This window comes from Eulemur rufifrons, chromosome 14 (genome assembly GCF_041146395.1).
Source record: "Eulemur rufifrons isolate Redbay chromosome 14, OSU_ERuf_1, whole genome shotgun sequence".
NCBI classification, from domain to species: domain Eukaryota; kingdom Metazoa; phylum Chordata; class Mammalia; order Primates; family Lemuridae; genus Eulemur; species Eulemur rufifrons.
The window spans coordinates 20,246,300-20,262,741 of record NC_090996.1 but is presented as its reverse complement, the minus strand read 5'-3'; the positions used below and the strand labels follow the sequence as shown (position 1 = coordinate 20,262,741).

General features: G+C 38.8%; 1 protein-coding gene across 5 annotated transcripts in view; it reads left to right on the top strand.

The window, feature by feature from the left end:
* TNRC6A (trinucleotide repeat containing adaptor 6A) overlaps nucleotides 1–16,442 on the top strand; it is a 162,342-nt gene that overhangs the window by 120,326 nt on the left and 25,574 nt on the right. For 4 of the 5 annotated variants that reach the window (XM_069486797.1, XM_069486798.1, XM_069486796.1 and 1 more), the window contains exons 6-9: nucleotides 9,288–11,873; nucleotides 13,240–13,416; nucleotides 14,303–14,478; nucleotides 15,661–15,693. In XM_069486797.1, coding sequence (XP_069342898.1) covers nucleotides 9,288–11,873; nucleotides 13,240–13,416; nucleotides 14,303–14,478; nucleotides 15,661–15,693 — 2,972 coding nt within the window. The remainder of the gene's footprint in view (nucleotides 1–9,287; nucleotides 11,874–13,239; nucleotides 13,417–14,302; nucleotides 14,479–15,660; nucleotides 15,694–16,442) is intronic. The other variant, XM_069486799.1, reaches the window with a different exon arrangement.

Below are 16,442 nucleotides of genomic sequence, written 5' to 3'. Positions count from 1 at the left end.
GTATTCAATTACTTGCCTTAGAATGGCTTTTCTCAGCTCTATAATGATTGTAAAGCAGAAAATAGTATGTGATTACAGGTTTTCTCAAGGTCCAGTTTGTTTCAGCATGTTTTAATAGGTTTTAATAGTTGGTTGATCTGTCCGGCCATTTATCCAGCCATTTTAAAGCTTTACCACAAGCCAGATAGAGAATTAGATGGTAGAGTTGAGGGGGATCAAGGTTCCCATACACAAAAACATGGATAGAGGCAGTATAGCATACTGATGAAGAAAGGCATCTCTAGAGCCAAATGGACCTGGTTTTTAAGTCCCAGCTCCACCATATCCCAGCGTGCGTGACCTTGGGTAGGTTACTTAATTGCTCTGTTTGTCTGAGCAGCCTTTCCTAACTGTCTCAGATAGAGTTAATCACTTTTTACTCTATACTCTCTTATATATAGCAAGAACTACTCTGTACATTATAATATATTATGGTATTTCACAGCTAATAAGTAGCAGATCCTGGACTCACATCAAGATCTGTCTGACTCCAAAGCTATGCTCATAACCACCATGCTGTGCTTTGGCAACATGCTGGATGTGATAGGTAAGGAGGAAGAGGACACAACTGTGAGTTTTCTAGCATAGGTACTTAGAGCAGCACATTGTTATTGGAAAGGATACAAATTTAAGTTATCATCCTGAGTTAATACTTACTTCCTACTTTCCTAGCCACTTATTACCTGTGTGAGCTTGGTCAAATAACTCAACTCATCTGACTCTCTTTTCTAATCTGTAAAGTGTAGACAATAGTACCCAACCCTGTAAGGTTACTTTGAGGACTTAATTATATGACATGTTAAAGTAATTAGCTTAGTGCCTAATGTTTAGATGCTGAATAAACTATCTTCCCCTTAACAGAGGGGGAAGACTTGTATAGAAAGACTTGTACTCTTCAAGAAGAGTTTGGTTTAGACATATTACATCTAATGCCAAGTATAGGTAATTAGTAATTTGAAGGTCATCTGGGAAGTCAGGTTGGAAGCAGATGTATTGATCATCAGCATAATAAAGTATGTGGTTCAAAACCTTGGGAGAGGTTAAACAACAAATGTTTGAGTACTTACTGTGAACTAAGCAAAGTGATATGAAGTCTTCAAAAGAGGCTGAGAAGGAAAAACATCCTGCCTATTTCTCAAAGAACTTTACAAGGGTGGACTACATTAATGTGGAGGTTAAGATCGAAGTCAGGCAGGTTTAGCAACCTGAGTTCTGGAATTAAATCCCCAAACAACTAGAGAATGCAGATGATGAAGACAAAGCATTCTGAAGAAGAACCAGATTTGTACTTTTGTCTTTTTAAAAACATTTGTGAATCCCACTTACCAGCATATTTTACATATTTCTTTGTGGGTGCTATTATGAATGGCAATAGGAACTTTAGCCATAAAATAGACCATTGGGAGTCAGTGAAGTCAGAAGGCTTCTTAGAGAAGTTAGGTCTGTTCAGCTGCCAAGGAGTTACTAACAGTAATGATATAGTGACTAGCCGTGTATTAACTCTTTTAATACTTACTTTACAGATTGGATAGTATCATCTTTAGCTTACAAATTAGAAAGTAGCCTACTGGTCAATGAAGAACAATATATTAGACAATATAAACAGCATGATCAGTGGCCCAGAAACATGAAAATTGTTTGTTGTGGACTCCATGTAGTTCAGCATTGTGGGAGCATAATCTGAACTCTTTTTATTTTTGTCTATTTTTATTTGGCTTTTTTGAACAGAAATAGTTAATGGAGTAGATGTGGCATTTAATGTGATACATAGAAATTCACTTAACAGCTTTCATGGTAAAAAAGTACTGGATATGCCTCCCTGTCTTCATATACAATAATACATTTCTCATTCAGAGAGTAGGGAAATTACCTAGATGAGATTAGGTTTTTTCTAAATCAGAAGCCACAAACTAAATGCCTTCAGGGACTAGCAGATGGTATATGAAGTAAGTGATGAAAAGGAGTGATGTTACCCATGGTAACTGTATTGATTTTGTATCTTTCCTAAATACCTTTATATTCTAATTTTTTTTTTTTTTTTTTTTAAAACCCTGTGCTGGTCAGACAATGCTGCAGGCTAGCCCTGGGCTTCGAGTTTTTGGCTGTGCCTCAAATACTTATTGATGGTTTTAAATGAGAATTAACATCTCTTTTTTTCAGTTGACTTCTAGAGCCCTAAGAGGTCAGGCCTTGCTGCTGCCCAAATAACCCTTGAATTTGGGGGGTTCATAGGCCATGTAATGAAGGATTTGGGCAGACAAGTATGCTCAACAGGGCTGGCAGCAACATTGTTCTTATGGGCAAAAGTGTTCTGTCCTACTTTTTATTATCCAACTGATATGATCCATGCAGAAAAGTTAAACAGATGAGAATAGTGAACACTTGAATACCCCCCACCCAGATCCAACAGTTAACATTGTCCCATCTTGACTTCACACACACCTTTCTGTGTCTGTGCCTCTTTCTCATGTATATTAATACAATAAATGCACACATGTGCACATGTTTACTATTGCTGAACCAATTAAAAGCAAGTTGTAAACATCATGACACTTTACTTTTAATACATCCACAGGTAATTATCCTAAAAATAAGGATTGCTTCCTGTACAACCACAATACCATCATCACCTCTAAGCAAAAGAATATTAACAGTTTAACAACATCTTGTATAGTTTGTGTTCATATTTCTACTGGTTGCCACAAGAATGTATTTTTTTTTTGTTCACAGTATGATACCATTTATATTGTACATATACACATTCACTTCCCACCCCCCAGACAGGGTCTCACTTTGTTGCTGAGGCTAGAGTGCAATGGCGCAGTCGTAGCTAACTACGACTTCGAATTCCTGGGCTCAAGCAATCTTCCCGTCTCAGCCTCCCAAGTAGCTGCGACTACAGGCACATGCCACAGTGCCCACCTAATTTTTAAATTTTTTGTAGAGATGACGTCTCGCAGTGTTGCCCAAACTGATCTCATGCTCTTGACCTCAAGCAATCCTCCCACCTCAGCTTCCCAAAGTGCTGGGATTACAGGTGTGAGCCACCATGCCCAGCCCATTCATATAAAGTATAAAGCATGCAAAAGAACAGCGATTAGTGTTGGGATACCCACTGGGGAAGAAAGGAGATGGAATCAGAGAAGAGGGTACACAGGAGTTTTTTCGTGCTATATTAGTAATGTATTTCTTAAGGTGGTGGGGGCATATGGGTATTTTTTATGTTACTCTTTATAGCCTTTCCTATGTTAGAAATATTTCTTTTTTTTTTTCCCCCCCAAAGAAACAAAGGACATTTGAGGTATAATGGTGAATGACCAAGAACTGGGATGTTTTAAGCAAAAATGTTAGCATTAAAGTTTCTGAAGATGTTTAAAAATTAAAATACAGTTTAAGCACCTGTGCTCTTACATTGGTGTTTTGTTTTTGTTTTTGTTTTTGTTTTTTTCAATGCAGTTTACATCCTTGCTATTTTATAACTTTTACTTCTTACTCCCAACTTGCACTTCCCCCTTGGTCTATAAACATACTCAAGTCTCTGCTATCCTTAAAAAAAAATTCCTTTAAACCCCCGTATCTTGAGGCTATTACAGAATTTCTCTTCTTCCCTATTTTCCAGAGTTCTTGAAGGAATAGTCTAAACTTATAATCTCTAATATATTATGTCAGTTCTCCATAATCTGGCTTCTGCTCACGGGACTAAAATAGCTCTACTACTAAAGTCACTGATCTCCTGAATGTCAAATCCAGATTTTCCCACTTCCACCCCCCAATTGTGGTTTAAAAAAAAAAGTCTTTTTCATTTTTATCTTAGTAGATATACCTACATTTTTTACTGTTGATTATTTCTTCTCTCTTAAATCTCTTTCATTCCTTGCCCTCTATGCCACTATATATCCCTTGTTTTCCTCATGCCTCTGTGCTCCTCTTTTGTGATTTGCATAGTTTTTCTTTGACAAGCTCTCAGGTTTTATTCTCTCCCAAGGTTTTATTTCAGATCTCCCCACATTTTAGGTGCATGTTTTCTGGATGTCTTTAGCTGTTGTTGGGCCCCTCAAATGCAGTATATCCAAACTTGAACTCATTCCTTTTTCCCCCATCCCTCTTCCTCCTTCTGGGTCCTTTTGTTCAAAAGGTTGGTACTCCCATTCACTTAGTCACCTGTGTAGAAACCTTGAAATCATGCTTTATTCTTTCCTCACCTTCATGTCTCACAGGCCACTGGGTTTACCATGCCCTACTGATTTTAGCTCCAGAATTTATCTGTGTGTTCCCCTGTCTCTCCTTACTTACTGTTGCCATCACTTGCCCTGGCTGAGATGTTCACCCTCTGGTCTAGACCAACATCTCCAAGAATGTCTTCTGTAGCTGACTCCCTATCAGCTTCACCCTGTCTCAAACCGGAAGCCAGTCACAATCCATGCCTTGCATTTGGTTGTGGTATTGCTTTTGTCTTCTTTAATCTAGAACAGAGATTGGCTTGGGACCTATTTTAGTTCAGCTTTATTGGAGACTGCCGTGCCCATTCATTTACGTATTGTCTGTGGCTGCTTTCAAGCTATGATGGCAGAGTTAAGTAGTTGCCACAGACCATCTGGCCTGCAAAACCTAAAATATTTATTAACAGAACCTCTACAGAAGAAGTTTGCCAATCCCTGGACCAAAGGCTATAACAACTGAAAGAGACATTTTGAACTTTCATACTTAAGAGCTATTCGAAATTGTACATCTAAGGTTCTCTCATATTCTCAGTGGTACCATCTCATACTCCTTGGAAACACCATAAAACCTAAGTATCATTTACTTTTGAAGCTCTCTGCCTTCTGGCAAAATTGAAAGTCTTCAAGGCAAAAAGCAAATATTTACCTGTTTTGTTTGTTTACATGCTATATGTTTTATAAGAAGAATGTATGAGTTTCCATGGATATAAAGTCTTCCTGAATAAATTAGGTGATTTCTTTATAAATCACTTGAATTATCATGAGTCTTTGCTCGACCCACACCTAATCTCTTTGATCATTTTGAATAGATGTTCTATAATGCACTATTATGTTCTTGTTGAGTTGTGGTACTATAGCTGCCCCCAATTCTCCTATGGGAATTTTGTGTGAGAGTAGGATGCTAATGATATTTTGGATTTCAGATGTTTCTAAGTAACCTGAAAGCTTCCAAATCTGTTTGCCTACATCTCTGTGGTGTCTAAGAGTTTGTATGTTGCATTATATTCAGTAAAACTCAACTGCCCCCTTTCTTCCTACTAGTGCAGGGATTTTCATTCTTACTGTTTCTCACTATTTCCTAGAAAATCTAAGTGATAATCTTATATTTAATGATCTTATGTATTTATCCTCTAAATAAATTAAAACAATGGATTTTGTACTCCTGGTCTATAAGGGAAATGTACTATTTGGCTTCTTCCCACTCTGGAACAGTCTCTGACTCTGAAACATTTTAGTTGTGATTCCTGAGTAGTCCTGTTCTTTTCACTCTTCCAGTTATAGTGTTGTCTGTCACCACCCGCTCCGAACACCTTTTAATTTTTCTTTCTAAACTGCAGCCTTCTTTATAACCAAAAGTGCCTCGTAACTCACCCTTGGTAACCCAGTTTTTGAAACGGTTTAATTTAGGTTTTGGTCAAGTGGCTTCCAGATTCAAAAGAGGTTTGAGCTAGTAATTACTGATGGCACCTCTCTTTATTTTCTTAAAATACATAGGAAGATAGAGCGAAAGACAAACTTAGACTACCACCACCTCCAAACCAGGTCATGATCAGAATCTGAAAACACCTTTCATTAAAATTAAAGGTGGTAGAACCCATTTGCAGAATGTATTCTGGTGTTTGCTTTTTTGCTTTGCTTTTTGATGTATTCTGACATTAAAATGTTTCACTTTTTTAAACATAAGTAGTCAGATCTGTCATGTAGATGTTAAAAACTCTTATTCACTGCTAACTTCATGGTTTCAGCTTTTACTTTTAATGCTTTAATCATTTGGAATTATTTTTGATATATTGTCTCATTTTAAAAATATTTTCTGAGTGTTGAATATTCCTTTTCCCCACTGGTTTAAAATACTAACCCTTGATATATTATCTTTGACACATACTTGGATCTGTTTCTGGGTTACTACTTCTGTTCAATCTAAGTGCTTATATATTCTGCCAGCGCAGTGCTGCTTAACTTGCATGGTAATGCAGATTCTCTCCTTCGTAAACTCCTCTTCTTTAGTGATTATTCTTCCATTTGTTTTGTAGAATTTTGAAATAACTTCTAATCATACTATAGACTCTTGTTACATCTTCCTATCCAGGAACAAGTTTGTATACTTATAAGTTGCCTTCTATGGCTTGCAATAAAATTTAAATAAAATTTAAAATTCTTAAAAGACTTTAATTTTATTAGGTTTATTTCATGTTGTTTTATGGCTGTTAGTGGTTAGGATCATTTTTCTTTCACATTTTCTCATTGATTATTCCTGGTGTATAGTAAAACTATTGTTTTTTACATGTTAGCTCTTTTTGTCTCTATTCCATTATCTTTACCTCTTATTTTTGGGTCTTGTTTCATCAGTTAGTACTTCCAGCATAGGATCAGATAGTAGTGGTGATGACAAATATTCCTGTCTTTTTCTTGTCATTATGGGAGTGTTTCTGGTGTTTTGCTGTTACATTCTGATTCTGCCTCAATCCCTTTATTTTCCATCTGGGTAGTTTTGTTTGAGATGTCCAGTCTTATTTTCTTACTCCTGCCTTATGGAAGTAGCAACACACACACACATTCACACATATAGGCAAATAATGGCAGCATAAATACTTTTGTGAAAGTCCAGGAGAGGACGGTGATGGCTGAACTGTGTTAGATTTGGAAAAAAAAGTATGGATTTGCAACTTGGTGATGTTTTGGATTTGATGTGTACAGGGAGGACTAATAGATAAATTATACGTTTTAGAATACTTAAAGATGAGCAAAACTGGTACAGAAGCAGTTCTTATCCCGCTTTGGGAGGAAGCATCTGTTGGATGCAATATCTAAGTGAAGATTTTAAGTAAGCAAGGTATGATTTCTCATTTTCTGCTTCATGAGGGAGACATGGTGGAATGAAAAACATGGTTTGGAGAGAGGACTGAAGAATGATGATAATCATTAGCGTGCATTAATTAATGATAACAATGGCCTTCATTTATTAAGCACCTAATCTGGATCAGATATGGTTTGAAGCACTTTTATTTATTAGTCATTTAATTTTCACAACAATTGTGTGAGATTAGTACTGTTTTTCCTACTTTACAGATGTGGAAACTAAGGCACAGAGAGATTGAGGATCTTACCTGTGGTCACACAGCTAGTAAATGGTGGACCATCTCTTAAAACTAAGCAGTCTGGCTCCAGAGTCTGTGCTTTTAATCACTACGTCAAACTGCCCCTTATAGAGCACTTACTTGCAGCCAGCACTGAGCTAAATGCTTTATATATGATAGTACAGTTAACAAGTACTATTTCTATTCTCGTTTTACAGGTTTGATCATACAGAGTGCATACTGGAATCTAGGTGTCTCTAGAGTCCCAGCCATGTCCTTGGCCACCTTGCTTTATGAAGGATTCTGATGAATCCTGCCTTTCTCACTTGATTTTCCATAAGTTAACCTCTGAACCTTGATTTCCTTATCTGCAAGTGAAGGTAATCCCCATGGTCTAGGATTGTTCAAAGGATTCAGTGATCAAAGTGTGTATCAAGGTCGTGATCCCCAGCACTGAAAGCCAGACATTTGTTGGTGTCACTGATGGTGCTGGTGCCAGTGTTAGGTGTTGGCATGTTGATTTGTTTTTACCCAGTGAGACTAACTTTTACCCTTTATTTCATGACAAATCTTCCTCATGGGTACTGAAACATGATGCATTTTGTCAGCATAAAGAAATGATTTTTAAACAGAGTGGAAATTAGATTCACCTGTGGAACTTTAAAATGTATTATTTGGTGAATTATGTATACATTTCTGCTCTCTCTCTAGTCACTTTTCCTGCCACTCTTTCCAGCTCATCATCTTTTGCTTTGTCATGATTTTGCTTCAGAAAAAAATGATGCAAACTGAATCTGATTTCCCATATTAGCAAATCATCCTACAAGTGACTTTCATTTATTTCCTAGGCCTACAGCTCGTGGAGGTTGGCTCATTAGGTCTGGGACATGACTTGAGTGTGTGTTTAGCAGCACAACACATGATTCTGATTCCTACTCAAATAGAGTGCTACAATATAAGCAACTCCCTCAAAACAATCTACATGCAAATATCTTATGCAGATTATTATCTGAGGAAATTCTACCCACCAGATCCTTAAATTACAGTAAATAATCTGGGGAACTATCAGAGCATTAGAACTGCCCTACCTATGGTAAAATAACTAGATAATAATATATAACAGTAAGTCTAAGACTATAGGATTGTCTGATTGGTCAGTAATGGTCTCCAGTGTCAGCAGGTGATTTTTTGATCATCACAGTTCTGTGATCTGCAGCATATCAACTAACCATTATTTTTCTGTTGTTTCTTATAAACATGGCTATGAACATAAATAAAATTTTGTGAGGGGGAGTTGAACTAAAAATATTCTCACCTGGATATAGTATTTCAGGTTGAATATGGATACTAATGAAATGGAAGTATAATGGAAAAGACATTGGAATTCTTAACATTTTATAATACCCAAAACAGTTGTATGGAAAAACTATACTAGAAAATGGAGGTTGGGAAAAGATTCCTAATGTATTCCTAATACATTTCATCAAGTTTGGGCTATTCACTTACCCTTACCCATCTGCGTCTCAGCTCTCTCTTTCTCATACCAATCTTCTGAGCCTGGTTGCTCCATTATCCTAATAGATCACTACCTACCAGTCTTTCTTGACTCCAAAATTCTTTTACTTACTGACATGTTAATAGTTTGTTCATTCAGAAAATATTTATTGAGGGACTGTTATGTTCTAGGCACTCCTGTAGGATCTTATGATAAGATCAGTGAACAAAGCAGCAAAATTCTCTGCCTTTGTGGAATTATTGGTTATGGAAAGTTGGTGGCTGGAAGATAACCAATGCCCCTGTAACCATACTGTCCAGTATCATGTCTTGTATGTTAAGTATCATGTCTTGTTAAAGTTAAGGAGCCACATATATGTATTTTTTTTAGGTTATTTATTGTTGTTTTGAAATTGACTAACACTTTATAAATAGTTGTACTTCTCCTTTATTCTAGATATAAACCACAATATTTCAGGATCCCATTATGAAAATTCCCAGCGGGGACCTGTGTCTTCTACGAGTGATTCTAGCACAAACTGTAAGAATGCTGTTGTAAGTGACTTGTCTGAAAAAGAAGCATGGCCCTCAGTCCCTGGCAGTGATCCAGAGTTGGCTTCAGAATGTATGGATGCTGATTCTGCTTCCAGTTCTGAATCAGAGAGAAACATCACTATCATGGCTTCAGGGAGCACAGGTGGTGAAAAAGATGGCCTTCGGAATAGCACTGGACTTGGTTCTCAAAACAAGTTTGTAGTTGGTAGCAGCAGCAATAATGTGGGCCATGGAAATAGTACTGGGCCATGGGGTTTTTCCCATGGGGCCATAATAAGCACATGTCAGGTCTCTGTGGATGCTCCTGAAAGCAAACCCGAAAGTAGCAACAATAGAATGAATGCTTGGGGCACTGTAAGTTCTTCATCAAATGGAGGGTTAAATCCAAGCACTTTGAATTCAGCTAGCAACCATGGTGCCTGGCCAGTATTAGAGAACAATGGACTTGCCCTAAAAGGGCCTGTAGGGAGTGGCAGTTCTGGCATCAATATTCAGTGCAGTACCATAGGCCAGATGCCTAACAATCAGAGTATTAACTCTAAAGTGAGTGGTTCTTCTACCCATGGTACCTGGGGAAGCCTTCAGGAAACTTGTGAATCTGAAGTAAGTGGTACACAGAAGGTTTCATTCAGTGGTCAACCTCAAAATATTACCACTGAAATGACTGGACCAAATAACACTACTAACTTTATGACCTCTAGTTTACCAAACTCCGGTTCCGTACAGAATAATGAACTGCCTAGTAGTAATACGGGGGCCTGGCGTGTGAGCACAATGAATCATCCTCAGATACAGGCTCCATCAGTTATGAATGGCACTTCCCTTTCTCATCTTAGCAATGGAGAGTCAAAAAGTGGAGGCTCTTACGGTACTACATGGGGTGCCTATGGTTCTAACTACTCTGGAGACAAATGTTCAGGCCCTAACGGCCAAGCTAATGGTGACACTGTGAATGCAACTCTAATGCAGCCTGGTGTAAATGGGCCTATGGGCACTAACTTCCAAGTTAACACAAATAAAGGAGGAGGTGTGTGGGAGTCTGGGGCAGCGAATTCCCAGAGCACGTCATGGGGAAGTGGAAATGGTGCGAATTCTGGAGGAAGTCGAAGAGGATGGGGAACCCCTGCACAAAACACTGGCACTAATATACCCAGCGTTGAGTGGAACAAACTGCCTAGCAATCAGCATTCCAATGACAGTGCAAATGGCAATGGTAAGAAGTTTACAAACGGATGGAAATCTACTGAGGAAGAGGATCAGGGTTCTGCCACATCTCAGACAAATGAGCAAAACAGTGTGTGGGCCAAAACAGGAGGTACAGTGGAGAGTGATGGTAGTACAGAAAGCACTGGACGCCTTGAGGAAAAAGTAGCTGGGGAAAGTCAGAGTAGAGACAGAAGAAAAATGGATCAGCACACATTACTCCAAAGCATTGTAAACAGAACTGACTTAGATCCACGTGTCCTATCCAACTCTGGTTGGGGACAGACTCCTATTAAGCAGAATACTGCCTGGGATACTGAAACATCACCTAGAGGGGAACGAAAGACTGACAATGGAACAGAGGCCTGGGGAAGCTCTGCAACACAGACTTTTAACTCAGGGGCATGTATAGATAAGACTAGCCCTAATAGTAATGATACCTCATCTGTATCGGGGTGGGGCGATCCCAAACCTACTCTGAGGTGGGGAGATTCCAAAGGCTCAAACTGCCAGGGGGGGTGGGAAGATGATTCTGCTGCTACAGGAATGATCAAGAGCAATCAGTGGGGCAATTGCAAAGAAGAGAAGTCTGCATGGAATGATTCGCAAAAGAACAAACAGGGATGGGGTGATGGACAAAAGTCAAGCCAAGGTTGGTCTGTTTCTGCCAGTGATAACTGGGGAGAAACTTCAAGGAGTAACCATTGGGGTGAGGCCAATAAGAAATCCAGCTCAGGAGGTAGTGACAGTGACAGGTCTGTTTCTGGTTGGAACGAACTTGGTAAGACTAGTTCTTTTACTTGGGGAAATAACATAAATCCAAATAATTCATCAGGATGGGATGAATCTTCTAAACCTAATCCTTCCCAGGGATGGGGAGACCCTCCAAAGTCTAATCAGTCTCTAGGTTGGGGAGATTCGTCAAAGCCAGTCAGTTCTCCAGACTGGAACAAGCAACAGGACATTGTTGGATCTTGGGGAATCCCGCCAGCTACTGGCAAACCTCCTGGTACAGGCTGGCTGGGGGGACCTATACCAGCCCCAACAAAAGAAGAAGAACCCACAGGCTGGGAGGAACCATCCCCAGAATCTATACGTCGCAAAATGGAGATTGATGATGGAACTTCAGCTTGGGGAGATCCAAGCAAATACAACTACAAAAATGTGAACATGTGGAACAAAAATGTCCCAAATGGCAGCAGCCGTTCAGACCAGCAAGCACAGGTACATCAGCTGCTACCATCTGCAAGTGCCATCTCAAACAAAGAGGCAAGCAGTGGATCTGGTAAGTTCTTATTTTATGGAGTCCAGTGGTTTTGTAAAATGCTTAATATTTTGAAAGCAAGCTTGTTTCAACTTACTGTTATTATAAGATTTGTTTAATAAAGTATTTGGATATGCACACAAAGGCCCCTTTTACTCTACTCCAGAAGAAGCTGAGGAAAAATAAGGGCAATTTTTACCATCAGGGGACAGAGCTCTGCCTTTGGCAGTATTGTGAATCCTACATACTCCATTCTGTATTAGGAATGCAATAGATGGCAGAATTGGGAAAGGGGGGACAAGTAAGCATGCTGTGCGCTTCTCTGAGTTTTTGCAAGTTAAGCTTTAACTTTTTGGTTTTATTATTTGACTAAAATATCCCCACAAATAAAACAAGTAAGTACAGTATACTCTAAACATTAGGGGTACTATATTTGGCTTTACAAGAGATTTTTTAAGTAGACAAGAAATTCAGGTTTACTTAGATACACTGTGTATGTGTGTACTGAAAACATTTGACAGTACTTTTCTAGTATATTCTCACTTTCCTCTCTGACAACGAATGAATTCCTATCTCTGCAAACTATCCTGGTCCCACTGTTTCTATTAAGCGTGATTGGCATGCATTGTCTTTGTTAATAAAAGTTTTATTGAATAATAGTCTCATTGGACATAGAGATAGGAGTGCTTTCATGAACTAACTTTTCATCACCTAATTTTTTTTAGTCTGAGTATAGTTTATTGTATTAATTTAGGTTTGATTCTAGGAAGAGGCCAGTATGTATCTAAGTGGAAGCCTGTTTGCTTTAGTTCTTTTAAACAAAATATGTTTATGGCTTTGATTTTCTTTGCTTTGGACAACCTCAACCTAATACTTCAGATTTTTAAATAAGCGTTATCCAGTATGTATAAAAGTAGGCTGTTTACTCATAATTGGCCTTGTAGTTATTGTTTATCCAGTACAGTGATGTGGAAAGGTTACACTTTTGGTACAAATGTTATTCACACACTATTCTCCAGCTTCATCACCTGCTTCAGCACACTAGGTTTAGTTCAGAATGACTTGACTTTTCCAGGAATTAAATTCAAATCCTCAGGGGAGGATGATTTGCCATACTTATTCAAGAATCAACTCTAGGCACAGAGGGCAATTATGAAAGGAGAGGTTAAAAAAAAATTCTTCCCATGTTGTTATTATGTTAATGGGAAATGTTTTATCTTCTTTACATGAAGCAGATCCCATCTTTTTGCCTGTCACAGTATCAGTATTCAGTACATGAACATGAAGTTCTTCATCCTTGGTTCACTAGGTATTCTTTATTATCCCTTATTCTACTGTACCTCCTTACCATCTATGCTGATGACTTCTTTTCCCACACTTTCTAAAGGCTGGGGTGAGCCCTGGGGGGAGCCTTCTACTCCAGCCACAACTGTGGATAATGGTACTTCAGCATGGGGTAAACCCATAGACAGTGGTCCCAGCTGGGGGGAACCCATTGCTGCGGCATCCAACACATCCACGTGGGGCTCCAGCTCTGTTGGTCCACAAGCATTAAGCAAATCTGGTAAGTTATTGAGAATCCCTGGTAGCTCTTTTGTAGCTGCAGGTGATCCGTTGACTATAATTAAATAATTGGATAAGGTTTCTATGTTATTGATAATGTAGCCATATGATATACTAGATGATATTTAGTATTTGGCTCTTTGAATTTATAAACGGTTTTCTCTTTTATCTTTCTGAATTTTCCTCTTTTCTCATATTTCTTAGAACCGCAACAATTAATTTGCATGTATTTCACTAAGTCTAAATTATGTTTTTCCAAATTAGATTTTCTAGAAATAGCCCTGCAACATTCATGCCATCCAACCTGAGAGACTGAATAGTATAGCCACAGAGACATGTATCCAGACTCTCAAGATGATTCCCTGAAAATTATACAGAAAATTAGCATAGTTCAGAAAGGACCCAGAGATTCAGGTTAAGATTGTCATTATTCCATAGAGTGTGTACAAGATAACCTATAGGAATCCCAAAGGCCATGTGTGGAGATATGATGCTTTCTGCTTATGACTTTGAATGCTCTTTGGCACTCTGCTTGAAATATATATATCAAAATTGATCTTTTGAAATTTCATCCGTCGTCTTTGTCTGGTGTGTCACTATGCAGGTTGTTAAGTGGGTATGAACAAGAATGCCACCATTGTCCATATTTAGGAGCCCTGATTTGTAAAGGCATGGAGAAGTTTTATTGACTTTTTAAAAGACACTTTTAACTCAGTATAAAACGTACATTCCTAGTATGCAAACTTGGGAAGGGAAATAAAAGTGTGCTGTTTTTTATTTTTTGTTTTTAGGTCCCCCCTCCCTGCTTTTTAATGTGTACTTGTCCTCCCAAAAGAATTGTTTTATTTCAAAGTATGTTTCTCTTTGTGTCACAAATCCACAATCAGGGCCAAAATCTATGCAAGATGGCTGGTGTGGTGATGATATGCCATTGCCTGGAAATCGCCCCACTGGCTGGGAAGAGGAAGAGGATGTAGAGATTGGAATGTGGAATAGTAATTCATCTCAAGAGCTTAACTCATCTTTAAATTGGCCACCATATACAAAGAAAATGTCATCGAAGGTAAACATTTCAAGGGCAAAGCTCTTGAAACTTTAAATTCCAAAGATAGTTTACCCACAGAAAATTAATCTTCTGTCTGCCCATTTATGGCAATCAGTACAGCCCAGGCAGTCCCCAACTTAGGTTTAGCCACTTGTATGGGCAGCCACCTAGAAAAACACAAGACCACAGGAACTTCCTTTCTCCCCACTGCTACAGCTTGGGATTTCTCTCCTCCTCCCCCTCTACCAGTGCTGCCTGGGACGATCCCTTACCCCAGGGTGGTGCCTGCAGTGGTGAGGAGGAAGAGAAGGGCAAATCTCCATGTTGACTCTTTCCATCCCACTGCCAGTTCATCTCCCATTCCACCTCCTAACCTGGAGTCCCCAGTCTCCCTTTTACCCAGAGTCATCATCCTCCTTATTCACCTGTCATCATTGTCCCTTCCCCATCCCCATAGGTCCTGTGACAAAAATCCCTAGGAATGGACAGAGCTTGATTTTGCCTTTATGCATTGACAAATCATATTCCCAAATCTGGTTGTACATCAGAATTCATGTGGCATTTGTTAAAAGTACAGCTTCCTGTACCCTAGATCTACTGAAGTTTTGGAAATTGAACCAAGGTTTTTGTTCTAAACAAGCTCCCAAAATGTCTCTGATGCACAGCCAGGTTTGGGAACTTCTGATTTACAGTACTGGCTCTTAAGAGGTGGTATTGGGGGCCGGTGTCATATTCTCCTGGAGACTGTTTTCAAAATATGTGCCCAGTCCCCCAAGTGATTCTAATATGTCTTCTCCACCCTACCTGAGAATAATTGCCTTTTGAGGGACCTTAGAAGTCAAATGTTCAGTGGGTAGCTGGACTACCTGACTGCCAAGTTCCCTCCCTTTTAATCCTGGGATTCTAAGTCTAGGACCTGCCATTTTCATTTAAAAAATTTTTCATTTGGCTGAATTTGCCTATTGCCTTGCCATATAGCTTATGAAGTGCTTTTACATGTTTTACATAAATCATTGATCCTCATAACCTTCTAAGATAGGATACTGATGAGGAATTTGAGACTGGCAAAGGTGGTGACTTGCCCAAAGTTACATAACTAGTAAGTGACAAAGCAAGGATTTAAGTTTAGGTCTTCCAATTCCAAACCCTGTGTTCTTCCCACTGGACCATGCTGTTTTGTGACTTTGTCTTTCCTTACAGGGTCTGAGTGGCAAAAAAAGGAGAAGGGAAAGGGTGTGTAGCCTTTTTACTCTTTCTCCTTTGTTTCTACTAGTAAAAATCTTTAGAAAGCAACTGCAAACATTTATTTAGCCTCTGCTGTGTGCCAGGTACTGTGCTTGGTGCTGGGGATTCAAGTGCACTAAGATATGAGCTACACTTTCAAGGAGCTCATAGTCATATGGGGCATTAGAAGAACTTCAAAGAGTGTCAGCTTAAATTTGGAAGATGCTTGGGTGGGATGTGTTAAGGAAAATAATAGTCCAGCATAACTAAAATGTAGAATTTCTAGAAAGAAGTGATAAGCGATCTGGCTCTGTAGTTAGATTAAGGACAGATTGTAAAGTGTTTTCAATATCATGCCAAAGAATTTGAAGTTTCTTCTGTATAAAATATGGAGCCAATGAAATTGAGTAAAAGACAACATCAGTGGATTTTTTAAATTATTAATTTTTTAAAGAAAGCGAACCAATGAGAGTATAAAATATAAATTGGAACAGAGGAGAGATGAGAGTTTGGGATCTCAGGAAGCTTCTGCACTAATTCAAGTTAGAAAGGAGGGCTTGAATTGGGAAACAAAAATGGGTGTATAGTGGAAGGGACTAATTTGAGAGAAAAACTTGGTAACTAGTTAAATATGGGGATTGGTGGGGTAAAAAAGGAAAAGGAATCACAGCAACTTCAGAAACCTCGGAGAGGGTTAGGTGCTTGCTTCAGAAACCTGCATTTAGGGGGGAAATTATGAAGCTGTGTTCTGTTCCACA